Source organism: Cebidichthys violaceus, unplaced genomic scaffold, assembly GCF_023349555.1.
Source record: "Cebidichthys violaceus isolate CVI_PGR_0920_01 unplaced genomic scaffold, fCebVio1.0.p SCAF_28, whole genome shotgun sequence".
Taxonomy (NCBI): domain Eukaryota; kingdom Metazoa; phylum Chordata; class Actinopteri; order Perciformes; family Stichaeidae; genus Cebidichthys; species Cebidichthys violaceus.
This window is the reverse complement of record NW_027176461.1, coordinates 4,270,842-4,297,313: the sequence shown is the minus strand read 5'-3', so window position 1 is coordinate 4,297,313 and position 26,472 is coordinate 4,270,842. Positions and strand designations below refer to the sequence as shown.

Here is a 26,472-nt window from a genome sequence, read left to right as displayed (position 1 = left end):
TTAGTAATTAAACATATCGAGCCTTGTGTATTGTTGACACTGGCTTTACTTCTTTACTGTTTGTTTGGAGTCCCATAAAGCTAAATTATGTATGTGTAAAAATAATAAGTACCACAAACTGTGGCATATATGATAAAGTAGAAAAAATACGGGAGGAAATATTTCATACTAGTCATACTTGCAGACTTCTGAAACATGCGATTCTCATAAAATTAGGGAAAGAAATAATAAAAGCTGATAAGACAATTTTTGGTATATGTTTTTGAGGACCCAGGGTCTCCAGACATTGATTAGATAAATCTTATTTATCAAATGTATTATTTATTATTATATTATTATAATATAAATTCATAATTTCATTAACTTCATCTTCGGAGCATGCCATTTTATCTTGGAGATGCCGGTTAGTTTAGTGGTGCTGCTTGATCCTCATTTTCAAAAGAATTATGTCGATAAGATACATTCCTTCCACATCCTATGCACCCAACACATTCATACAATAGTCTCAATTCTCATCTTCTGAAAACAGAAAGACTTATTTTAACATGGAAGCATTCTTCAATCCATTTAACCAGTGGGTCGTTGGAAGTTGTAGATTTCACTATGGGATGGATGTACTGTATTTGAGATGCATGACAGCGTAAAGAGGGGACCTATGAGGTCATTTACCATTTCTGTTTTTATTGAAAATATGGGGAAATTCAAGTATGAAATGTTCTGGAATGGAAAAGTAAAAAGGGCTGCTATGGGTCAGTATTTACATGAGGCCAATCTCTCCCATATATAAATAATCTTAAAGAAAATATACAGCTTATTGAGAAACATAAAGCTCCAGTGATAGTTTGTGAAACATTTTTAGAAGCAGCTACAGTAAACGTGGAAGCAAATTACTGTTGTGAACACATGCATTAAAGTCAACAAATTTAAAAAGGAAACCCTCTTTGGTGTACGGACAGTTTACGTGGTTAAATGATAACAGTGCTATAGTTATAGCAAGAATCACCAACAGTGGGTGGAAACCAAATGAATGCAAATAATAATGAAGTAGAACTTAATCCTCAATTACTAGGGACTATATACAAATCTTTACAAAAACTTGTGTTGTACAGTGCAGACAAATACTAATGTACAAATATTGCAATACACCTTTTTAAACAATATGCTTTCTCCTCATGGCCCCCATCAATGACCAATAATATCCCTTTATGTTTCACTGGTGCAGAAATCATCACCGTGTATACTGAAAACAATGTGCAGACAACAAGTTGCATTCTTTTGAGGGACGTTGAGCATAAGGTAACTGGTTTCCACGTGATAGTCCCTGATAAAAATGACATAATTCACACGTTCACGAGCTTGCAGTTAAGCTCTGGAACTTCTCTCGTAAGCTTTTCACTAGATTACTTTCTGTCATCTTCCCTGAACCCGGGGCAGCGGGCTTTGCGGTACAGTCTAGGTCCTCCTGGAGAACGTTGTCCCCGCCTTTGCCAGTTTCTCTCGTTATCAGAGACACCTGACTTGTTGTGAAGCAGGTCCGCACAGGTTCCTGAAAGTTCTGTACTTTATGGAGGGGAAGAGACCCAAGCATGTGGTCCAAGGAGCTCCACCTGCACAGCAGGGGCTGAAGCTGGGGCTGGGCCCAGTCCTCTACCACATGACACATGTCTTTGTATGCTGTTTCAGACTCGGTCCTCGGACCGTCTGTCAGAGCTTTGTGAAGGTCAGAGGAGCTATTGTACTTGACTGAGCACCCATTACAGTTTGTACAGCACTCCAGCACCCCGTTTGGGACTGTGCAGCTACCAGTTACTTTCGAGGAGTGGGAGGTGTCTGTGTATTTGGTGCGCAGCTCATGAACGTCAGGCCAGTGGAAAGTCCCCTTCTCTGACGGTGGGCTTTGTGGGCATGTAACTGTGCTCTGGGAGCTGGGCCCACAGTTGGGTCCAGAGCTGGTTCCAGAGCTGGGGGCCTGGACCGGGCTTGGAGAACGCTCTTCATGGACGACTGACTGATCGCAAGTGTTCAAGGGCAACCTCAGGTTGGGTTTACCTGCACACATACACAAAAAAACAGACAAAAAAAATCTTTTCAGTTTTCTCCATACATGAGCTTAAGAGGAAAGTTACTGCAAAAGAAAGCAGTAAGCGTCCTATTTACCCTTTTTCCTCAATTGTATCTTCTCCTCATGGACCGCAGGCAAATTCTTGAAGCCCTGTTGATTTGCTCTTTCTCGGTTCCTCGGCCAGACTATTGGCCTGTTACTTTTAATGCGTTGACTGTACTGACGTGCCAGCTGGAACACCTTGTTCTTCATCTTCCCCATGTCGTGGAGGATCTGGTCCTCATCCATACTTGTTCGGAAGCTAATTATCTTGGGTAGTTGGCCGTGGTTGACGCGGCTCTTGTCTTGAGACGTAGAGTCCTGACAGGATCCCCCTTCCACCGCCGGAAAAGGTGTGGTGGGAGATGAGCTGGAGGAGCCATCTGAGGCAGTGCTTTTTTCAGACTCTTCTAAAATAGGAGGTGGTTGCTTACTGGTTTTAACATTTAAAGTGTCTGAGCTGACATCCCATGTTGTTTCTAATCCCGAGTCATTAAGTTTCTCCTCTGGAATTTGCAGGATGTCCTGACTGTCCTCCTCCATTTCCATGTCTTGCCAAACCTTCAGCATGTCTGATGAGGTTCTAAACTCTTCCTCTGTGGTAGAGGCATCTGTGATGCTCTGAGATCTAGCCTTAGCTTCCACTGGTCTCTGTGGTTTAGTCTTTTGATGAGTGTCAGTGTTTCGACTCTTTTCCAACCCGGGAAGGTCAAACACTGACCAGGAAGTGGGGCGGTTCCGAGAGAGGCCTTTCCTATGAACCGGGACGGCCTGCTCCTGAGGATTACTGTTTAGCTGTCGGCTCAGGTGGCGGACCAGACCTGCTGGGATGTAGGAGAGACTCTCCCGGCGCTTGATGCTAAAGGTAGCATCTTGGTGCTCAGCGTGCTCGTAGTATCTTCTGATCTTGCGGATGAGGAGGCGATCTTGTTTAGAGAGAGTGGATCTGAGTTCCGCTTCAACGAGGGCGTACAGCGCGGGATCGGGTGCAGGCGTTGACGAATCAACCTCGGAGATCACCTGTGGCTCTGGAGAAGAGCTGGCCAGCATTTGAGTCTGTTGCTCTAAATCCATGCAAGCTGAGGAGCTTTTGAAGATTTCATTGTCTATTGAGGGTGAGGGGCACGCGAGGGACCCCAAGTCCTCTGATACCAGACTGCTCCGTCTTGAAAGGCTGCTGATGAAGCGCTCAGCTATCACACTTGCCTGGTCCAACACAGAGGAAGGTAGGATGCTTTTATTGTCTGAAAGCCCCTCTTCGTCTTCTTCCGAGAGCTCCCCATTTGTCAGTACACTTGTCTCCTCCACTTGGAGAACAGAGGAATCACTCTCCCCTTCTTCCTCCTCGGCAGGTTCTTCTGAGTTATCCTGAGGTTCTGGTGTGTTGGCTCTTTGTTGCAAAGGGTAGAGCAGAGACTCAGGGCACTGGGAGTAATGCATCTCCAGCGGACGGCTCTTTCTCGCTTCAGAGAGACAGTCTAGAGGGCACAGCTCCTCCACACTGACCTGAAATATGATAGGAGTGTTTGCAAAGTGGGATTTAATGAGTAAAACAGACATCACGATGGCAAGCGCTCTCCATTACCCATTAATGTAATGGACCTGGGCAGTTTAATCTAAAGCATCCACAATTTACGACGCATGTCTTATTTCTTATGAGGCCCACTTGAGCTTTATTACAGGGACCAATTTCTATGTATGTGTGTGTGCAACTGGTAAACAATGTCATTGTGAGACAGTGCGATTGTATTGCCTGCTTGGTTACTGTTGACTCCTTGTTAAACCGCAAGCTTTGCGATTGTGCAAGTTACCGTGAAAATCAGGTAAGAACTGCTCTAAAATACAATGTTACAATGTTATAATGTCATGCTGACCACAGTGTGTCTGGCCATACAGCTCCAGGCATGTTTTCAAATACACCTAGAGAAATGCTTTGCTCATAGCAAGGGGCCACTTATAACTGAAATGCTTATTGCAGTATTGAATACGCCTACTCTCATTCACCGATTCACAGACTATATAACAACAGCAAAATAGACAGAAAGTGTGTCATTCAAAACATACAATGGCTAGAAAATATGCTTAAGAACAAACCCTGCGATGCTAAGTGCATGAGGATAGACGGGCATTCATTAAACAGTGAATGCATGTCAGAAGTGGCCTCAGCGACACGAGTGAAAATGAATGGATGGGTGTATAAATCTATGCAATACTTTATTAATCACCTGAGTGGAAAGAGTTTCTTTCACAGCCACATCCACATGTTTTTCCTCCTGCCTGTGAGCTTTTACCTCCTCTGTTGGTGTAGTTTTCAATTCAGCCGTATCTCCGACCTGATCATCCTGAAAGAGCAGAGCGGGGCATTAAGCTTAGTTTATATTCTAAATCATCCTAGAGATCATGCAGTGACTCAGCGGGCAGCAGAAGAATCTGTCACAGTGGGCAAACATTTCCAAGAGACTTAATGTGTGGTAAGGTCAGCTTTGAAAAATCCACTACAATGGTTATGAAAGAAGTCTTTATTATTGTTATTATTTAAGTATTAATTCATATTCTGAAACAATCCTGGTATAACAATTAACCTTAACAAAGACTTGAATATTCAGAGGGGAAATGTGGTGAGGAAATATGATTATCAAAGTGCAAGGCTTTTGCTATTATAATGATCAGTTAATTAGATGACTGCATTAACCTTTGAAGTCAAACAACATTTAACAGGGCGCATTAGGCCACTGGTTCTAATGCAAATTCGGGCATGGTTTCAACAGGATAATCGTCAGCATCAATCATGTCCCAAAAAACAAAACACAATCATGAAACATGGAACTACACAGATGAGGGAAACATCCATCAGAGGAGAACAGTGCATGCACAGGGTGATGACGGCCAACTCCAAAACAAAACAATAAATGCGGAGGCATGCACCCAGATTGACTTTCACCCATACGTTTTAGAATTCACCGTTAGCAGTTTGGGAGAACTTCAGTCCATGCACTTCAATAGGAGGAATTCAACCTGAGGCATTCAATGTGCACAGTGCAAATGGTAGCAGGTGTTAGTTGGTTCTATTTATGAAGAAAAAAAAAAAAGAGAGGGAGAGAGGGAGAGGGGCGAGAGCCAGCGTGGGAGAAAACAGTGGCGGAGAGTATTGGTAAGCCAGTGGAATGGAGCGGGAAATAGGAAACCCGTAGGTGGCAGAAACCCTCACCGTTGTGAAGTGAGTGGAAAGCAAAGCCCTGGCTCTATAGTGCCAGCAGGAGATGGCTGCCAGCACTGAGCTGGCAAAGTCGGCTACCTGGTCGTCTCCCATCAGTATATCTTCCTTGTAACTCTCCCCCTCCTCCTCTTCCTTTGCCTCCTCTGTCTTCTCCAGCTCCAGCAACCCCTCACTGGGTGCAGAGTCCAGTTTCGGGTCACTGTCAGAAGGACTTAGCTGCTCCTGAGAGTCCCTTCTGGGAATTAGATCCTCCACACATGGCCTCTCAGCCTGGGACTCGCTTAGACTGGAGGCCAGCGTGCTGACACTAGTGGCAGGCTGAAGGGAGCACCTCTCCCCCAGCAGTGCACCCTCACTGTCTGCATGCTGTAGCGTGAAGTCATAGACATGTGGTTTGTTATTGCAAGGCCAGTGCTAGAGCCATGATGTGATAGCAAGGTTGGAAATTGGGATGGAATCATCAATAAGGCTGCTTCAGCTTTAGGTGAGAAGTGATTTTTGAAATCCGGGGTAAGTCAAAGTATGTTCTGGGAAGATAAGGTTTGTACTTTCTAATTTTTGGTTTGAGTTCTTTTTCAAATTTGAATAGGAAGTTTGAACTGCTGAGTCAAAACTGGATAAACCATATCTCACCACAGCACACTGACCTAAAAACCGCTTTCAAACAACAGAATGAAAAAGCTTATCAAGGTTTAATAAAAGACTACATTTGAATTTCGGCACTTACCTTCAAAACAGCTGCAAGGAGAGCAAAGACAAAGAAGAACAAAAGAGAATGTCAACATGTATGAAAACAAAAAAAAAAGCATGCTCAAGTCAAATACGACATGACAAAATAACCTGGATACGACATGCATCATGTACAATAATGGTCAGGACACAATGTCTGCCTACACAAGCATAGACTGAGTGAGGCAGAAGTTAGTCTGGCCCAGAGTTAAGGGAGGCCTTGTGATTAGATAAATACCAATTAGAAACATATTCCTCTCAGAGGCTGAAACAGGACATGATGCAATTAGCCAGGATGTGATGACCTACTCCCTCACTGAGATGGAATGGTTGACATGAAAATTGCTTCTTCATTACATTGCTTCGGAAAATGTATCTGGACTGGGAGCAAAAGATAACTGGGGACACAAATACGGAGGTTTCTCTTTCATAGTGGCCAATTAGAATAGATGAGAGCAGGGAAACGGGATCTGAAGGCAGGGCTGAATTTGACTATTGAAAAGAGCTTGTGTGTGACAAAGCCGTATATAATTAACTTCATTATGAGTGTGGCCAGTGAAGTGGGAGTGTGTCTTTTGATCTGTTTTTCGGATGTCTTTGAGGGAGAACAAAGCAGCAGCGCAACAGAGATGAGGGCTGCTGCTGTTTCGACAGACACAGAATAACCTTGGTAGGGGGCTGTGGGCCCGCTGGGCCGCCGGACAGCACCCAGAACGTGGATCAACTGACCCACTGTTTATGACCTCGTGGCTGCCAAAATCATAGTGAACGTAAACAAATAACCCATCAAGGTGTACCAACCTCTTGTGTTGCTTATGATTTGTTTTGCAGGCTCTGAAAAGAATAAAAAGGTGTAAGTGACAACTAATCATCAGCAATACTATTCTATAATACTATTTGAATAACAGACACAAATAGATTTTTTTTTTAAAACCTGATCTCCTTCTCTCATTCCGCCCTCCAAGATGGAAGTCATCAGCTTGGCAGGACTCTGCTTTCTTCAGCCGCTCAGGACTATAGTGGTACTTCCCTGGATCTGAGCAACAGAGGGAGACGTCACTCCACTCAGCCGCAATTTCAAAAACAATTTGCTGCTCATAGACAGTTGGGTTATGGGCTACGCCTTCCTGCTTAATTCAACAGCATTCCCCATTGTCCACTTAAAATGAAACACCCTGCTCTTTTGTTAGCAGGGTCTTTGGTTGCTATGCAAAACAGTTCAATTGACAAAAGTGACCGTTTACGTAACACTTACAGATAGAATTGTCCAGGATGGCTTCTTTTGCCTTTGAAGAAAACATACGATTGTGATTAAATATGAGGCAATTCTTCAGTAGCAGAGGAGAATAACAATCCTCTATGGAGGGGCGGTGTTGGTTACCTTCTGTGGGACGATGGTGTTGTGGTTCTCAAGAATGAGTCTCTTAATGTGATGAGCCCAGAGACGCTTCTCTTCTACTGACTTGGCCTGAAACAACAAGCACTGGTCATTTAGTAAAGAGTCACTGATGTTAATAAAGATGCACCAGATAGATACACGGATGCATACAGAATAAAGACATACTACAGTGCAAACCACTGGCTGTTAAAAGGATTTGTTAACACAAAAATGATCAATATTAATATTACATTCTCTAAATAATTATTCTAAGACTACAAGAAACACAGAAAATACAGCAGGTGTTTTGTGATATTGATGCACTATTATGCTTTCTGTAATTGTGCAGCAGAAGGACAAAACGTTGACATTAATGCTGCGTTCACATGGAATCAGGCAGATAGACAACACCTCCAAACAACAGTCTGACGGAACGTCTGGACAGCTACGGTGATGGAATAAAATATACAAATTAAAATAATTTTGCGTCTATTATTTTTACGGTATTATTCTAGTAATGCATGTAGCAATAAAATGCTGCTTTCTCTTAATATTCTATTGCAAACTTAAACAACGTTGTCCTTGTGGGATGGAGCTACGTTACGTAACATCCGCTTGTATATTCCGTCACGTAGGACGGCAAAAAAAATGTTTAGCTTTGGACCGCAGAGCCATCCATCGGTACCGATATTCTTTGCCGGCGTCACCTAATTTTACCGTCCTGCTCTCGTCCACCAACATGATATCCGGTTTGCAATCTACCATCTGCCTAATTCCACGTGAATGCAGCAGAACCGGTGTTCCCAGTTACCATTTACCTGCACTGTATGGGGTTGCTTGGGATGCTTAAAATGGATAACACTGAAGAGCAGGGGATCCTTGGCACTGTCGAGTAGCATTAGGGTGGAGCACTGCAACAACAATGAATGCAGTGATGTACATAGGGCTTAATCCAATTTACTACCTTCATAAAAAGTTAGTAATGATGTAAATCTTGTGTCATCGAACTGCAAATCTGATCTATTCAATCACTAATTGATGAAAAAATGTCAAAAAGCATACTGAGATGTGGATCTTGTAGACGTAGTGTTCTCCTCTTTTCTTGGTAATGAGGAGCATCCTTTCGAAGAGGAAGAGTGTACGGGTGTTCTTCGCCCGCAGGACATGAAAGGTGCCCTCCAGCACCAGCTCTCCATAGGTGGTCAGGTCAGGACCCTTCCAGTTGATGAGAAGAGACTGTATCTCCTGCAGATGCACATGAAAGCACATACCCAACACACACACATACACACTCTCAGTCATGTTCCTCCAGCATGAAAGAAAATAAATGTCAGCCATATGTCAGAGCTCATTTATAATCCTTATTAAAACACCAGGATGAGAAACCGGCCAATCAGTCAAGGATTCAAAGTAAGGGAATCCTTTATAAGCTGTCGCTCTCACTTTAGCACTCAACTACACTATAGGCCAGTACCATATTGTGACGGTTCATGGATTTGCTTTGGACAATATCTGCTATGAAATACTGAAATATCTGGAATAAATCAATGAAAGAAATGTATTTGGGCCCTCCAGACCCCAAAAGAAGGGAAAAAGTTTCTGGACAACAGAGGTACATGAGGAAAACAGAGCTGCTGATCTTGCAAATGAACCTCGACTGAGTTCACGTTTTACTCTCTGAAAGCACTGCATGGCAATGACATAAATATACCTTTTCAAGAGGATGCACGGTATTTCGTTCTGACCTGCACTCTGACAGCATGTTCATGCTTCCTCTTCATATCGTTGATGTACCAGGCCACGCCGGTCATGGTGTCTATGGCCTCCTGAATGACCTCATAGCCCTCCTCGTCGGAGTCAAAGTGCTTCGCAATTTCCTTTACAAGAGATTAGGGACAGTTACAATTTCTGACAATGTCAACCCTACTAGGGAGCTCGTGAAATCCTTCCCCAAACAAAGAGAGATGCATGTCCAAATCAATCTTTTTGATTGATACCAAAAAAATGCCAAATATCTTTTAGCCTTAAGGCTCTTTATAATGAATCGAATCATAGGTTGAACCGTTTCCCAGACACAGGCAACGTGCTGCGTAATAAACAGTTATAAAATGACACAGGGTTGAGAACCATTAGTGAATAGTAAATAACAAGAGAATCACAAATCTACCAAAGCCTGCAGGGTGCATTTTGAAGAAATGTTGTGTTGAAACAAAATGACTACGGAGGACATTGTGCACCTGAAGCAGCAGGTGATACTTCAGGATCCTCTGGACCGGCTTTAGCAGATAGGAGCCCAGCGGGAGGGAGCGATTCAGAGCAGCCTGCCGATCCCTGAAGAACGTGGCCAAAGTTTTACTCCCCATGCAGTCGGTCAGCGCTGCCACTGAGCTGGAGGACAAAAGAGAATCATATTCAATCGTGTAAAATGTGTCTCTCAAAGACAATACTGCAGCAAAGATGCAATTAAAACTAATATTTTCTAGCTACTTACTTGGGATAGTTGGTGCAATACTGGGTGTATATTTCAAAGTATTCACTCTGAGGAAACAAAAGTCAGACAAACACATCACTAGTGTTTATTTATGTGGGAAACTGATGTCACTGTAAAACCAGCGTGAGCAAGATGGTTCCTCTCACCTTATCTACGAAGCACCGAGCGATGGCCACAGGGTCATTCTCACACATGTCTAAGGACTGCAGCAGTTCACTGAAAAGCAGAACACAACAGAGAGAGAGAGAGAGAGAGAGAGAGAGAGAGAGAGAGAGAGAGAGAGAGAGAGAGAGAGAGAGAGAGAGTTAATGGACTTGCTCGGTAAATTCTTTGTCTAGGAATTTGAACACAGTTGTGAAAAACCTCCACTAGATGGCGGCACACACTGTTAAACGTGAACGTTGTTGCACGCTCAGATTGAGCGTGAAATCCTTGACTTGGAATTCTCCGTGCTCACAGTCCCATCAAAAACAAGCTTTATTCAGAGCTTGGGAAAGCAAAACATGAGAGTTGTAAGGTATTTTAATGCGTTACACGGTGGGACCTCAGCATCACTAAAGGAGGATACATGAAGGGAGGGTTCACTGTGGAAAAATACCACCGCTCCTAAACATCACAAGTGCTCTGCACGAAAGCTGCTCCGTTGACATAACACATGCAATTATGACATTCAAACACGATTCATCACACAGCATTCCATAACTTGGATCAAAGACGATGTGCCTTTACAAAACTGACTACAAGCAAATGTGTCGACATGTTCTTGGTACAATGAGGAAAATCTTGGAGTTGAGATTTCTTTTGAACACATTATCAATATTTGTTCATACCACATGATTACTTTGTCAATATTTAAGGATGGAAGAGGGTTCAGTGTAACAAAGAACACAAAGCCCTGAATAAAAGAAAGGTAGTTTATCAGTTAATCAATTAATGTTCACGTCAATTGTAAGTTAATGACACACAGAGACAGAAATCTGATAACAAATCCCAGCATAGATTTTTCTATTGTGTTCCTCAAGCTCTTGATGTCTTAATGTGGTATTTTGGAAGGATTTTTGACTGTTTTTAGCAATTCTTGAAATGGTAAAAAAAAATGGTTTAATTTAACACCAAAGCTGTGCAACAAATGGTATCAACCCAATCAAGATTGCTGCAACAACTTATGAGACATAATTGAACATGGGAATGTCCATCATATACTTCCATCATATACCGTTCCAAGCCCTTATACACTCAGTACTTTCAACATTCGAACTGTTGAGATGCATCTCTAAATAATCCCATCTTTCAAATGACGTATGCCTCTTCTATGTGGCATATACTGCTGACCTGGTATCTCCCCCTATAGATACCCCCCCCCCCCCCCCCCCCCCCCTAGAAGAGGTTAAAGAAAACAAGGCCTCCCAGTGCAATGTGACAAGAAGAAAAGCGTTATCTCCAGAAAAAGGGCAACAAAAACCTGTCAGAATGTGTTTTGTACAGCTGGCTGGAATTCCATTAGAGAGTAATAAGAATCAAATCATCCCCATTTGCGGCGCAGAGCGTTACAATAGCCTTGGCATTACCGGGGGAGGCTCCTCGATGTGAGAAGAGAGAGGAATGTTAATGTGTGTTTTGGCAAGCAGTGTGGTCAGCAATAAGTACTCGCTGACATAAATGTGAAGCTAGCAGCACCACCAATTCCCTGGTGTTCTGATGTTTGCAAAAGTGTGTTGAGTGTAGAGTCAGTGTGTCGCTCCTTTTGTGTCGGGGGGGGGGGGGAAGAAATGTGAACGGCGAGTGAAACAAAAGCATACATTCTTCCGCTATCTTACAATAGAATATCATATTACATAGATATGAGCGTATATGAAAACACTCCTCGATTAAAGGAAGTGAACACAAATGTAGTGATTTCACTACCACAGTCGTTCGTGCTTTGCAAAACTGCCCCGATTGCAAATAAAGTGTCTTCTCAAAGATTATCCTATACTTTTGATTGTTGTGACCATTTTTAGGAAGATATATTTCAGCATAAAAAAAATTGGATGGTGATTGTACTTTTTGTTCGTGACTTACCTGTTGAACTCATAGATGTCCTCTATGTTTCCAAACAGACCACACACTTGCTCTGGCTGTATGGGAAGGTTACTCATATCGATAATGTGAGCCAAGTAGTCCTGGAAAAACAGTAGAGACGGAGTTATACATAAAAGATGGAATGTGATGGAAAAGGTCAGTTGACATATCAAGTCAAGCGTCGCACAGGCACTTCCAAATTCTTCCCAATAGAGGGAGCATTTATGTAGAAAAAAACTATTTTTCTCCTTGTGTTCCTGTTCTATCCTCTATGAACTTTTGAGGACATTTGGTTTGAACAACTGATTGCTGCAGATGTTGTTGTGTCACATACCATCTAGGACTTGTTAAAAAAAGCTGGATCACAGTAATTCACATACAACTGATGTGATCTTTAAAGAATCCTTTTAAGGATTTGTTCCATTGACCCGAAGTCAGTGCGACTGTCTGGATGAGGTTCTGTGATACCCGAACCATAAACATCAGCACAGCCTGTTCCACTCCCCGGGATCCGAATTCTCCTGGACCCCAGGAATACTCAGGAGTAGATAACAATTATCTAAAAACACAGTAGCCAAATATGCCAACATCTGGATGATTACCCTGCCTCTTGGTCAATTACACACTCAAGTGGCATACAAACAACTCCAAACAAGTGGTGGAGTAAGATGATGAGAGACAAACGCGCACACATGCAGCGACTACTTATAGAGCATACCAGTGAACAGCTTGTACACACACCCAGCCTCCCAGACAGTGTGGTGCAAATACACACAGACACACACACACACACACACACACACACACACACACACACACACACACACATTACACACTCTTAGCAGGCCTGCCGGGCAGCCCAGATTAAGAGTAGAGTCATCACATCGCAGTACTGAATGAACTGCAGCCGGTCATGGATGGAGAATTCCAGTGCAGTGAGAGCAATGCTGACTTGCAGTCAGCAGGGCGTCTCATAGTCTCCTATAGAAAACTCGCCCCCGGTGTTAATACAGACATGTGACCTTTAGTATAGTGCGAGAGATTTAGTGCTATGTATGTAGACGCTAGTTTACAGTAGAACTAGCGGCGCTTTATCAAAGAATAAGAAGAGTTACTTTTAATAAATGCTCTTTTTTTTACGTTCAATCAAAACCCAATAAATACAAATTTGTATTAAAAGAAAAAGAAGAAGGGCTGTTTTGTCCTTGGGTCAAATCAAAAATCCTATTAAGTAAAGAATAATATTACTCATATGTTAGACTTGGTCTTTCTGAATCCCATAATCACTGACCACATTCTTGTTTCAACACTGTTGAGTATAATTACTCTGTGTGTTCAGCCCAGGTGTTGGGGTTGCATTTAGACATGTGACCAACTGGGTGAAACAGCTGTTGGACAGTTGAGAGTGAGATTGGAGAGCGAGTGATAGACGAGATCTAAAGGCAGAGTGGACGTAGCTTCAACAGCTGGGAGTTCAGTGTCAATATCAAGTGGAGGCTTTGAATTAGTTTGCTTAAGAAACAATGCCAACATGAGGAGTTTCACACGTCAGATTCAAGGCCCGGTGTGAAATCAAAATGAGCTACATGCAATCGGTTTGATGGAAGCCATACTATTATCTTAAAAGGATAGAGGACACATCTGTACTAGACTGTGTTCCCACACTATAGAATACATAAAAGCCAATTATCATTTCATCTGTGTTATTTCTCCAGTTGGTGCAAAGATGGAGGTGTTTGTGTTGGCCGGGAGGGCCTGAGAGAGCTCAGGCCAGGCTGGAGCTGCGTGACCGGGGGCAGAGCGGGCTTCTTCACGGACTGCTGCTCCCGTTAACGGAAATAGTTAGAAGTCCTGGAAGTGTTTGTCAGGAGCAAGTCTTTACTCGAGCAGCACTCCCTCCCGCAACAACTGCCAGACACCGGCGCAGTCTGAGACAAGGTGAGGAGACGCGCTTGCTGCTTTACAGTCTCAGAAATGCCTCACATGTTAAAGACATTACCATAAATTCTGTGGAGGTTGTTTGACAGGAGAGGGCTCCTGTTTCTATGCAGGACCCAGGAAAGATTGAGGACCAGAGAGATCTCTTGGTCTGGGAGTTCTTTCCAGACTACAGAAGGTAGAACATGTGATAAGATGCAAGTCTGCTGGGTGGTAAAATCATCCCTGGCTAATTTGTTCCTCCTTCACATCTCTGAGATGAGGTTTCTGCTATCTTTGGCTAAGAGCACGAAGCCCATGATTTCGGTCACAAAAGACCTGCACTGTGTCCCAGTTTTGACTGCGCGTTTGAACTCCAGATATGAGTCCACAATCCCAGGCTACAGGCTGTAAACTTTCACTGCACTGTAAATATACAGAATGGTTTATATACAACGCTGTGACCAGATCATGAACTGCTCCACAGGCTTCATCTCTATGAACTAGAAATCTATAAACAAAGCACACAATTGCCAGATGTGAGGCATGCACATTTTTTGTCAACTAACCGATTTGTTTAGAAAGCAGGAATTCACAATGAATCCTTGTAATGAAAAGGAAAGAAACATCTCATGAATGTTTTACTCATTTGTGGCCACAAACAGCTGCTTAAGATGAAACACAGCAGATCTTATTTGTTCTCAACGGCAGTCCGATTCCTCTATTTTGACTCCTAGCGGGACCAAATTCAGTAAACCACCTTCCAACGAGTGCTGCAGACATGAAGTCATAGCTGCACATTAATCCAAGTCAAACATGCGCTTTAAACACACAGAGTATTGATGATTTACCCTCTCAAATGGTTGGCTCACAGTGAATACTTGGCTGAAAGAAAAACACCAACCGTAGCAGAATATTCAAATTTCGGTAAAGTCAGCAAAGCCTTGACATCCACTCACCTCCACGATGCTGCGCAGGTCCTTGACGTACATGCGCTCCGTCTCAATGATCTCCATGATAACGCGGTCCAAATAGGTCAGCTTTGGGTTGGGCGCCATGGCGTACGCGACGACAGGCGAGGCGGCGATGTGAGGTATTTCACCACTTGCCTTCCTGTAGGAGGTGGCGTTGTTGTTCCACTGGTTGCTGATCACCCGCCGTTCCAGCCAGCGGCCCCTGGAGCACGTGAGGGTGGGACTGTGGTCCGCTGGCCGCTCTCCAGTGCTTTCAGCTGGGCTCAGCTCGAGGTCTATGTCCTCCTCGCTCTGTATGGGTGGGGTGGTGGAGGAAGGAAGGGCTACGGTGCTTCCAAAGAGGCTGCGACTATCACGGGATGAACCAGAGGAAAGGGTGGACACCAGGCTCACCGGACGTTCACCTTCTCCGTCCAGTAGCTCCACACATAGCCGGCTGTAGTCTGGGCCCAGGTCATTGTTTGCCCGGTCATGTTCACTGGAGGAGAGGGGCGAGGACAACTGAGGAGATTCTGGGACAGGTGAGAGAGACAGAGGGTAGGTGTCAGGATTTGAGAAGGTAGACCCTAAAACATGTGTATTTAAAAAGGCAGTATAGGCAGCACACTGGGACATCGACATCACTACAAAATATTGTCGAGCCTTAAAAAGGTTGAGTGTTTCATATTTCAAAAACATATTTTGGTTTTTGTATCACTTTAATACACCTGCCACTTAATGGGTTTGATTTCAGTTTTATACTTTATTTAAAAAAGAAATCAAATTAATCATACTCCCTTTTTTTTGCGTTCCTGGCACCCACCCCGGGCGTCTAACAATGCCAATGGTAAACGGTGCAACCACAAATTTACAAATAATTGTTGAAATACCTAAAATGCATGTGTTATGTAATACCGTCAGGGTTTCACTGTGTGCTCGGGATTCAAAAAAACAACTTCAGAAACATAGAACTGTGACATTGAACAGACTACCGTTCACAAATCAATAAAAGACAGCTCAGAGCTCAGCGTTTTTACTCCCAGACTGAGACACAGAGGAGTGGTTTACAGTAAAACGCCTCGCTCAAATCGTTACTGACACGGCCTAATTCAAACACTGCCTGTTCTATGGAAAACCCAGTCATTTCCTCTTGTTCTCCTGACTACTGAAGGCTGAACCTTGGAAAAACAGAGAGAGGGGGGGGGGGGAACTGATGGGAAGAGAAAAAAAATACAAGAAATGGGACCAGCAGCTTTGTTTGTATGTCTTTATTGAACTACGTTTGAATATAAGAGACATGGAATCCAATTTCAGTTTCACATCCTTCCTGGACATATGGGGAATTTTTCCTCACAACTGTTTCCTAAATATATGAAGTCATGGTGGTGTGAGAATGGAGCACTGAGAGGCCACTGTGCACAGAGCTCCATTTCCTTAAATATTTGCAGGGCAATGGGGTCAAAACCATTTTGCCAAGCTAAAGAAACGAAGCTTTGTCGCGTAACTTGACTTCAGCCTAATAAATGGAAATCTACGAGGAACAAACCATCATTAAGCAAAACATTAAAAGATATTGCCTGGTCGAGATGGAGGGCATAATTTGGTTTTGATAGCCTACAGATGTGGCCTGAAATACACTCTCTTTCACCAGTGTTGACAAGTTGTAACATAAATATGTTCATCATTAGAGCAGCATTGGTCAGCAGCCCATAGCTGATAATAAAAACATGATGTTGAAGGTATTTCGTCATTCGGCAACCAAAATGATTCACGATTAACAAGCGTACTCAATTGATTTATCTTACATGTGATGTACAGTTTTATAGAGAACATACAGTATTTTACATCTATCCCTGGAATTAAGTGTATCAAACAAGAGAAGCATTTCACATGGGAACATGGGAAGTGCCCGAGGTTTGTGATTTAAGTCTTGAAAAAAAAACAAAAAAAAAACGCAATATGCAGCTGGATGATGGGCTTCGCATGAGGAATCAAAAAGCCTTTTCAGTTCATTCAGACGCACGCACCTTCTGGCATCCTCAAACTTTCCATGAGTCAGCACTGAGCTCATGAGAGTCTCGTCCCCCTGCACAACTTGCTCCACAATCCACGGCGAGTCGTCCCAACAACAACACGTTCCCATGCACAGCCTCACTGGGAGCTGACCACTAAAGGAAAACTCTGTTTACGCGCCGTGACAAATCACAGGGTTGATGGTGTAAAGGGAGTTGAAGTGGTGAGCTATTACACTCACTACGCCACTGCAAATTACATCGAGGCATCTACTTCCTTTGTCGCTTCTGTCTGTACATTTGGTTTTCGAGGCTTTGCTGCGTCTGGCATGCAAAACACGCTTCCTCCTCCCTTCTCTTCCTCACAGCAAATATCCCCCTATCATAAAGCTGCTGTGCTGCAAACTGCAGTCAATGCCAAGTTAAAGGGAGGGGAATGAACAGCACAAATCAACAACATGTGTCTGCCGTCTCCACTCTTCTAGTTATTATATAACTGCTCAGATTCAAAACGATATCTCCTGCAGTGGTAGTGTAAACTAGCTGACTTATCTTAAGACTTGAGCACACACTTGACTCCAGCACCAGCTCGGCCTCAGATACCGACTCTGCAGTTATGCATTATCTGTGTCCGACACCATAGGCACCGCAGGGAAAACAGCAGCGGTGGACCACTCGCTGATGTCGTTGAAACAGGCCGTGCAAAGGAATGCAAATGATCCGATGAACATACTGATCTAAGGAAGGCCGAGTGTCTGTTCCTGTGCGATGCAGTGCAAAGTGTTTCCATTCCGCAGTGTGGTCTGTGACCCTTCAGAGAGGAATATGCATCCATGTTGTTGTTTTTCACCAGTTATGATGCAGTTATTCTAAATATACTAAATATTAAGCAGCCATTATTGTACAGACTTTTCTTTTTAGCATTTGCAGACATTTATTACTAATCTCTGAAAGATCTGTAGCCACAATGTGCCGCCCTGTTGTCTGATGTGGAGGACTGTTATCCAGTCTAAAATGGAGCATTTTAAATGATTAGGCTGTTTTTACATGTTATTTGTTACTAGCGTGTTACATTTTAATGTGATCTATGTATATGTGTATATAGTATGCATGTCTATCTGTCAGCTGTGTCGTGGTTTGTTTGTATTTTTTGGCTGAACAAGTGCTTAAGCCATTGCCTTGATGCTTAACATCTGGAAAATGACTACATAATAAATGAAATGTATTGTCACATTCAGGCAATTATTCCCTGCAGCGACTGAGACTGATCAAAGATACGCACAGCTCTCTGGCTGCTTTAAGACCACATTTGTTAGCATTAACTTTATTGGTAGGAAAAATGGTTCTTGGAATTCATCCTTTAAAGGCCAAATATATTTTGGCAATAACTGCAGCGAAAGGTCTATAAAAAGTAACCACCGTACAAGGGGCAGTGAGCAGCACAGACTAGTTCAAACCATCTGTTTTCTACAAAACTGCCTCGTCAAATATAACATCTGCACACAAATATACACTTTTGAACATGTTTTTACAATTCGCCTGTCAGCGTTAAATTAATCTCTATAATTAGATTGTGCATTCACAATCTCTGTGGGCAACGGGACAAGATGTTGGTATTGGTAAGAGTTCTTGTTTCCGTTTGAAGTCAGTGTAGTATTAACTAATCAAGTCTGAGCAGGCTTTGGTTAAATGCAGATAAATGGTCCGTGTACAGAGCAAAAGAGGTGGAACATTGTCTGACGATGATTTTGATTTTTCTTTTACAAATAGCCTATAAACTGGCTACTTGTCACGTCTCTCAACTCCAACTCCAGTCTCGCATCTCAAGGAAACAAAAACTTGGCCCAGATATCGGCTGGCAAAACTGGAGCCCCAGAAATGTAGCCCCTTGCTTTTCTGTCAGCGGACTGATAGCCAATGGGTCAAGAGATAGGTGTTGAATTAGTCATAACTGTTACTGAACATGTAAGTGAAAACTATTGTCTAAAATTTGAAAAATGCACAATAAATAATATATATATATATATATATATATATATATATATATATATATATATATATATATATATATATATATATACATACAGTTGTGGTCAAAAGTTTACATACACTTGTAAAGAACATAATGTCATGGCTCTCTTGAGTTTCCAGTTATTTCTACAACTCTGATTTTTCTCTGATAGAGTGATTGGAACAGATACTTCTTTGTCACAAAAAACATTCATGAAGCTTGGTTCTTTCATGACTTTATTATGGGTTAACAGAAAAAGTGACAAAATCTGCTGGGTCAAAAATATACATACAGCAACATGAATTAGCAATTTTGGTGACTTAGAAAGTTGTGTCAATGAAATGAGCTTCATAGCATGGCCTCTTAACTTCTTGTGAGTGATTATGAGTGACTACAGCTGGTGACTTCTCTGAGGCCATTTAAATAGGGCTCATTGGATACAAACGCCCACAAACGCTACAATGGGAAAGTCAAAGGAGCTCAGCATGGATCTGAAAAAGCATATCATTGACTTGAACAAGTCAGGAAAGTCACTTGGAGCCATTTCAAAGCAGCTGCAGGTCCCAAGAGCAACAGTGCAAACAATTGTTTGTAAGTATAAAGTGCATGGCACTGTTTTGTCACTGCCACGATCAGGAAGAAAACGCAAGCTATCACCTGCTGCTGAGAGAAAATTGGTCAGGAGGGTGAAGAGTCAACCGAGAACCACCAAAAAGCAGATCTGCCAAGAATTAGAAGCTGCTGGAACACAGGTGTCAGTGTCCACAGTCAAGCGTGTTTTGCATCTCCATGGACTGAGAGGCTGCCGTGCAAGAAGGAAGCCCTTGCTCCAAAAGCGGCACCTTAAGGCTCGACTGAAGTTTGCTGCTGATCACATGGACAAAGATAAGACCTTCTGGAGGAAAGTTCTGTGGTCAGACGAAACAAAAATCAAGCTGTTTGGCCACAATGCCCAGCAATATGTTTGGAGGAGAAAAGGTGAGGCCTTTAACCCCAAGAACACCATGCCTACCGTCAAGCACGGTGGTGGTAGTATTATGCTGTGGGGCTGTTTTGCTGCCAATGGAACTGGTGCTTTACAGAGAGGAAATGGGATAATGAAGAAGGAGGATTACCTTCAAATTCTTCAAGATAACCTAAAATCATCAGCCCGAAGGTTGGGTCTTGGGCGCAGTTGGGTGTTCCAACAGGACAATGACCCCAAACACACATCAAAAGTGGTAATGGAATGGCTAAATCAGGCTAGAATTAGGGTTTTAGAATGGCCTTCCCAAAGTCCTGACTTAAATCCCATTGAGAACATGTGGACAATGCTGAAGAAACAAGTCCATGTCAGAAAGCCATCAAATTTAACTGAACTGCACCAATTCTGTCAAGAGGAGTGGTCAAAGATTCAACGAGAAGCTTGCCAGAAGCTTGTGGATGGCTACCAAAAGCGCCTAATTGAAGTGAAAATGGCCAAGGGACATGTAACCAAATATTAGCACTGCTGTATGTATATTTTTGACCCAGCAGATTTGATCACTTTTTCTGTTAACCCATAATAAAGTCATGAAAGAACCAAACTTCATGAATGTTTTTTGTGACAAAGAAGTATCTGTTCCAATCACTCTATCAGAGAAAAATCAGAGTTGTAGAAATAACTGGAAACTCAAGAGAGCCATGACATTATGTTCTTTACAAGTGTATGTAAACTTTTGACCACAACTGTATATATAAAAAGCAGCAGCTAAAACGTGAAAGTAAAAGTGAGATTCAGCTGTGAAGACGGTCAGTGCTTCAGGTTTTTAATGAATTCACTGAATAAAAACTTCAAGCGAGGGAACGATTGCTTCATATCTTAATAGTTTAAAACATTTTGAAGTGTAATTTGTAAGCAGCGTATTTGTATCTATTTAAAAAACACATCCCTCCCACAGCTCTGTGGACAGACCTGTTGAATCATAAGTATATAGTCCAGCACAGCAAAAAAATGCCATTACAGTCAAGCCATAGATTTATACAATTTCACAAAGTACACCCCCTCAACAAAACACAACACTCTCCTTTGTTTCAGCACCGCATCAATACAGTTGTTTACTCGCACATAACCATTAACCAAGTCAAGGCTGGAGAGATAGTATAGTATTTGGACTACATTTCAGGAAGCATATGAAGCTCAATAACTCACAGCAGTTTTTCCAGGTCCATTTAGTTTCAACAAAGTCACAAGCAAGACTGCTAACTAATGGATTACATTATGTCAGCTGCTTGTGTGTGTGTGTGTGTGTGTGTGTGTGTGTGTGTGTGTGTGTGTGTGTGTGTGTGTGTGTGTGTATGAACAGATTACTAATGTTGTTTCTGAGAAAAATGTCTGGAATTCCAGATTAAAAAAAACTCCCACACCCCTCATAGTAACTCTTTGAATTCTAGTTTTCCGCCATTAAGCCAAGGTTACCAGACAAAAGGTGTGTTGATGCTACAAGCATGACCTTTCCTTCTCTTTTGTTGCTTCCCTGAATCCAAAACAGCAGCTCATTTTAACGCAGTGCTATAAATAAATGACCATGCTAAGTTAACGTAGCCGTTTACGTTCAGGAAAAAGTCAAACGAAAACAGCTTACCGGTCCGGGACCCTTTACTTGACGGTAAAACGAGTGAGTTTGAGGGGCATGACCGATAAAGAGAAGGGCGTCAGGGATGACGGGTGATTTAGGGCGAATGCTTCCGTTTCATCGCTGAAAGCAGACAGGACATTCACTCACCGTGGGGCTCGATGACTAATCAGTCTCGCTCTAATGAAGCAAAGTCTACGCTTGTTTTCGATTTCAGACTGAGCTTATCATGCAGTTCACAAAGCAGACTTGTCCGCCTCTGACATCATGGTTATAAGAATGACATGCAGTACCTAATAAGGTGATGCAGAAGGTGAATAGAAACATTGAATAGAATGGCCCGGCACCTGGTTATTAACTCTTCTAAAAGACTACATACACATGTGCGACAAGAGATGATCTGTATCTGTCTGACGTTTATGGGGTACAAAGCATTCCTTTATGAAGGAGACTCTCTGGCTTGCGTAAAAACTGTCTCAGCGTGCTTGAGTAAGGGCAGACTTCTTTAAAAAGCAGCCTCCGCTGACACGTTCATATCAGAGCGACACGTTTTCCAGCTAAAGTATTACCACCTTCTCTGAGAACACGATAACCCGCGGCATACAGCTGTGACGTCCGTGCTTTGTTGCAGAACGCTGTGATGACGATGCGACTCAAATTTATTCCGTTTATGCAAACCAGCCTCTATGCAAATTCTACCCAGAACAAGCTCTAGTTCTTCTTTCCTCCGAAGTCTAAAACTGACCCCGTCCACGCACACCTGGCTAACTTCTGTTGTGCACTCACAGCAGGATGACAGTAAAAACATCTTTCGCGTACAGCGCATAGCATAACACAATGTCTACTTGACTTATGTTATCAGGAAACACACTAGAGACAAACACAGGTTAATAATAACACTGTCAGTCTAAAAAGGATGGTGCACGCTGGAAAATGTTCAGCATCGACAACAGTATAATAATTATGTCACGATGAACTACATGTTTGAAATATTTCCACAGAGCAAAACTATACATAAATACCTAAAAGTGCTGAGATCCATCCACCAAAGCAACAAACCTGAAAGACCAAGGTGTCCAGGATGAATTCTAAGTCACCTTCCTCCAATCCCTGCAACTCCTGTGACCACACTGTGAATCTGATGAGTGTGCACTGCACAGTCAGAGAAAGGGTGTCTCAGAGAAATACACACCTTAAAGACTATTTCGGATGAGTCAAATGTTTTAAACCCAGAGTTTGTGCTCAAGTTCCTCCTGTGCTGTTGTGTCTGCCTTGTGGCCTTTTGTTTTCTAACCAAATCAGGGGCAAAGAAACAGGAACAACACCCACTATATCTATGTTCAGCATGCAAATGCTTATCCTAAAGCAGCAGGAACAGACTCTCTATCTCTCTCTCTCTCTCTCTCTCTCTCTCTCGCTCTCTCATCACTGGAAAGCTTTTAGCAGATAACAAAAGCCAGTCATAGTTGCGTCAGTGTTAAGCCTTTTTTTTTCTGAGCATAGAAAACTGTAAGACAGCCCTGTGGACAGAACATCCCACTGACAAAAAAAAGAAAACAAGCCTCTGCCTGTTCTGTTCGTAACACTTTACACAGACACTCCTGCTTGATTCATACTGACTCATGTATCAAAAGGTGATGAATTTCAACCCAGCGGATCACATCTTGAATCCTCTTGAGATATTTCCCGAAACCCCAAACGTGATTGTACCTGCAACTTCATGATCAATGACGTGAACGCTGTCAAATATTGGACGTTTCAGTGCTCAGTTACATCTGGGAAGAGCGTTCCGTGTTTCCTGTCTTGGCAGCTTCATACATTACTTCACTCCCCTTAGGATAAAAAGGAGCTGATACCAACGTAAGTCTCATGAGTTAGTTGCAACACACACTTATCTTGCTAGACGGAAAAAAAAAAAACAGAACATAGTTGCGTTTGTTTTCCTAGCACAGTGTTATAACAGAGTAATAACTATTTTGGGGAGATTACTACTGGCCACAAAGAAAATCTTTCGCCGCCCATGTAACAAGGTGGAACATCTTTGTTGCTAATTGGCTTATTTTATATGTTCGCTCACAAGCAAAGAAAAAAAACAACAACTTTCAAACTGGCTCTTGAGGCGACTGCTAATCTGCTCGCTCTTTCAGAGCCAAGTGCACAGTGTGTGACCCTGTTTCCCCTCGGTGGATGAAGAGGGCATCGTAGTTTTCTAATACGTCTATAAAGCCCTTCCGCCCCTCAAAATCCACTCTGTACTTCCATCTTCAACACCCCCCTCCGCAGCTCCTCCCCCGGTGGGCTGCTGGGATGCAGGGAGGTCGTCTTTACACTGATCCCCTTGGGAAAAACTCCTCCCCACCTGGCAACGGTGAATGGCTGCCCCTCGGGGGGGGCAGGAGCAGCGAGCACACGGGGTGCCTCCGAGGATTAGTCCCTGAGTCTTCACGGACCGTTATCAAACAGCATGAGTCAGAACACTGGCGATTAGACAGTGAGAGCGACGGCCTGGATTGGTTTCTTATCCCGTGATGGAGGGAAGACTTTAGGTCACTTCATTTAAAACAGTCCTTTATGTGTACAGGATGGTTTGATTTACACCTGCCGCGGGCCTCACAAGGAGCTTTTAATGCGGTGTTAATAATTAGCCTGAAGGTTGGCAAATAAAGCGCGGTGGACAAAAGAGGCTTGAGTACACACACACGAAAACTGAACCTGCATTCCAGATGGACTGTCAAGGTCAAAGCGTTATGCTGGGAAGCTTTAGGGGAATTCTGCTGTTTAAAAGTGAAACTAGCTGTGCTTTGTGTCGTCTACAAAATTCACTCATTGACAGAGCAATGTGAAAAATCAAGATGAGTTAGATTTTTTTTTTTAGACTCCTGAAATTCTTTTGTAAAAAATGTACACTCTTGCATCTGACAACCAAAAGGTAACTACAGCGGAATACTAAGAAACGATAATATTAAAAAATGTTTTTACATGCTTGTGGATTCCATTTTTTAACATACATCAATATAAAACAGGATGGGAGAAAGGTCAAAATATCCTCACCAGCATTAAAGAGGGTCATGTTTCCGCGAGATGTTTCATTCTTCAAGTACCAAAAAGGCCAAAAGTCCTCAAAAAGCACAAATTTAATCCTGTAAACCTCGCCGGCACAGGACGCAGGATCCAGCTGTGCCAGCTGACCTCAGCGCATAGGCATGTGATGATCCACTTAGGGAACTCCTCCATCAACAAGCCCCCCCACCCCCTTTCAGAGCCCTTCAGGCAGTAGCACACAGCCAGCTTTGGCTCCATTCAAAACTTACATTTCCTCTGGACAACACAGACCATCTGGGCCCTGAGGTGTGAGTCCATTGTAAAGTTTACCACCGATTTGACAGCCTACAACCAAACTGCTGTCTTATTAGCACCTTTCTGCAGAGTCCACACAGGCTGGTGGCAGGACGGCTGTGTGAAGTGTGGAGGGGAGAAAGTCAGGGAGGAACACTTCATTTAATTCACATCGAGCTGTTTTATTACATGCATCTTAATTAAGGGTGTGATGCCGTTTCTCCTGCGGTTAGACCTTTAATATGCTTTGTCACGTACTTCCTTGTCTGTTGTGTGCACTATTAAACGCATATGGTTTTGTTATGCTATAATAACTTGCAAGAAACAGCTTCAATTACATGAGCAAACTTTAACAATGACATGCAATTAAAAAAAAAAAATGACTAAACCATTCTTGTGTTTAGCGTCATATCTGCAGTGTCAATTAAATACTCCTGTGCGACTGCTTACGCAACGTCAACTGAATGAAAGGGTTATGGAGAATTATTGTATTGATTCAAACGAGTTTCTAAGAGGCCATCGAACAGCAACACCCAAAGCAGAGAGCCTGTAACTAATGTGTGAGTAATCCACCTGAAGAACTCTATAGGAGGAATGCCATTGTAGGAAGCTGTATAACAATTTACATTGAAATACATTCTTTTGTTAGGGTTACGAGGAACCTGAGCCAAACAATGAAATGAAACACATTGAATGTAGAATCTTACAACAATAGCAGCTATGTTACGTAATGATTTACATAAAGTTGCACTAGTACGTTGTTGTGGACATACACGATAAGGGGCTACCGGGACTTTCAGTGAGTGCCGGGTGCATGACTTGGAAACTTGAACAGGAGTCGCTGCTGGCTAACCTGAGGCTGTCCGCGATGAACGCTACAGGCAATTAAGCAGAGAAAGAGTTCCCGTCCACGAGCGCCACCGACCAGCCCACTCAAAGACGCAGCCATCCCTGCCATCACGCATCTATATCCACAACCCTATGCCCACTGGTCTGGAAAAGCTGCAGTGAATGGAGATGATCCGTCCGTCCCCCAGAATCCCTTTAAAGCTGTACATTCTGCACACACAGCTACATTCCTGTCTGGGGTTAAGTAGGTCAGAGGGAACCCTTATCTTTGAAAGAGATGCCTCATGCTGCCTCAGGTCTTGCTGATGCCCCGGGATGTCATTGGATTGACGGGCTAGACTTTATTTTAACCTGATATATTTCACATGCGGTGATGACAGCTTAGCTTAGCTTAGGTGGAAGATATGAGGGGTCTTAGGTAGGTTCATCCAATTCTTCTGGAAAAAAAAAAAGGGAATTCAAAGTATCGACATAGCTTCTTCTCACTTCAAAACTCTTTGAAGCTTTATGGAATCGGAGCTTGATGGGCACCACAACCTTTTTATTGTTTTCCTTGACCAGACAAGGAGGCTTCCTCTCACCATGTGCATTCCTCCTGCCTGTTAACCACATCCACTCAGCACCTCACACAGATAGCGCACTACCAGCAGCCCTGCCCCTTAATTACCATCCATCCATTCACAGCAGGGGGTCGGGGGGGGTGGGGGGTGGGGGTTGGCAGTCACACTTTAACTCAAACAAAATCAGTCTGAAAATGTTTTAACTGCAGGTTGGAGTTCTGTCATGCCAAAGTGATTTTCTTACAGGATGTCAGAGCCGCAAA

At 43.0% G+C, this 26,472-nt stretch overlaps 1 protein-coding gene across 1 annotated transcript in view; it reads right to left on the bottom strand.

The window, feature by feature from the left end:
* Window positions 1–661: 661 nt before the first annotated feature.
* Window positions 662–26,472, bottom strand: part of LOC137880291 (pleckstrin homology domain-containing family G member 3-like) — a 32,203-nt gene continuing 6,392 nt past the window's right edge. Inside the window, exons 3-19 of the mRNA XM_068721583.1 lie at window positions 14,854–15,380; window positions 11,978–12,078; window positions 10,063–10,132; window positions 9,917–9,963; window positions 9,663–9,813; window positions 9,171–9,302; window positions 8,488–8,670; window positions 8,244–8,336; window positions 7,429–7,515; window positions 7,303–7,333; window positions 6,982–7,083; window positions 6,849–6,881; window positions 6,046–6,056; window positions 5,310–5,684; window positions 4,327–4,443; window positions 2,158–3,607; window positions 662–2,049 (exon numbers count right to left, since the gene is read on the bottom strand). Of these exons, the coding sequence (XP_068577684.1) occupies window positions 1,349–2,049; window positions 2,158–3,607; window positions 4,327–4,443; window positions 5,310–5,684; window positions 6,046–6,056; window positions 6,849–6,881; window positions 6,982–7,083; window positions 7,303–7,333; window positions 7,429–7,515; window positions 8,244–8,336; window positions 8,488–8,670; window positions 9,171–9,302; window positions 9,663–9,813; window positions 9,917–9,963; window positions 10,063–10,132; window positions 11,978–12,078; window positions 14,854–15,380 (4,211 nt within the window). The 3' untranslated portion in view covers window positions 662–1,348. The remainder of the gene's footprint in view (window positions 2,050–2,157; window positions 3,608–4,326; window positions 4,444–5,309; window positions 5,685–6,045; window positions 6,057–6,848; window positions 6,882–6,981; window positions 7,084–7,302; window positions 7,334–7,428; window positions 7,516–8,243; window positions 8,337–8,487; window positions 8,671–9,170; window positions 9,303–9,662; window positions 9,814–9,916; window positions 9,964–10,062; window positions 10,133–11,977; window positions 12,079–14,853; window positions 15,381–26,472) is intronic.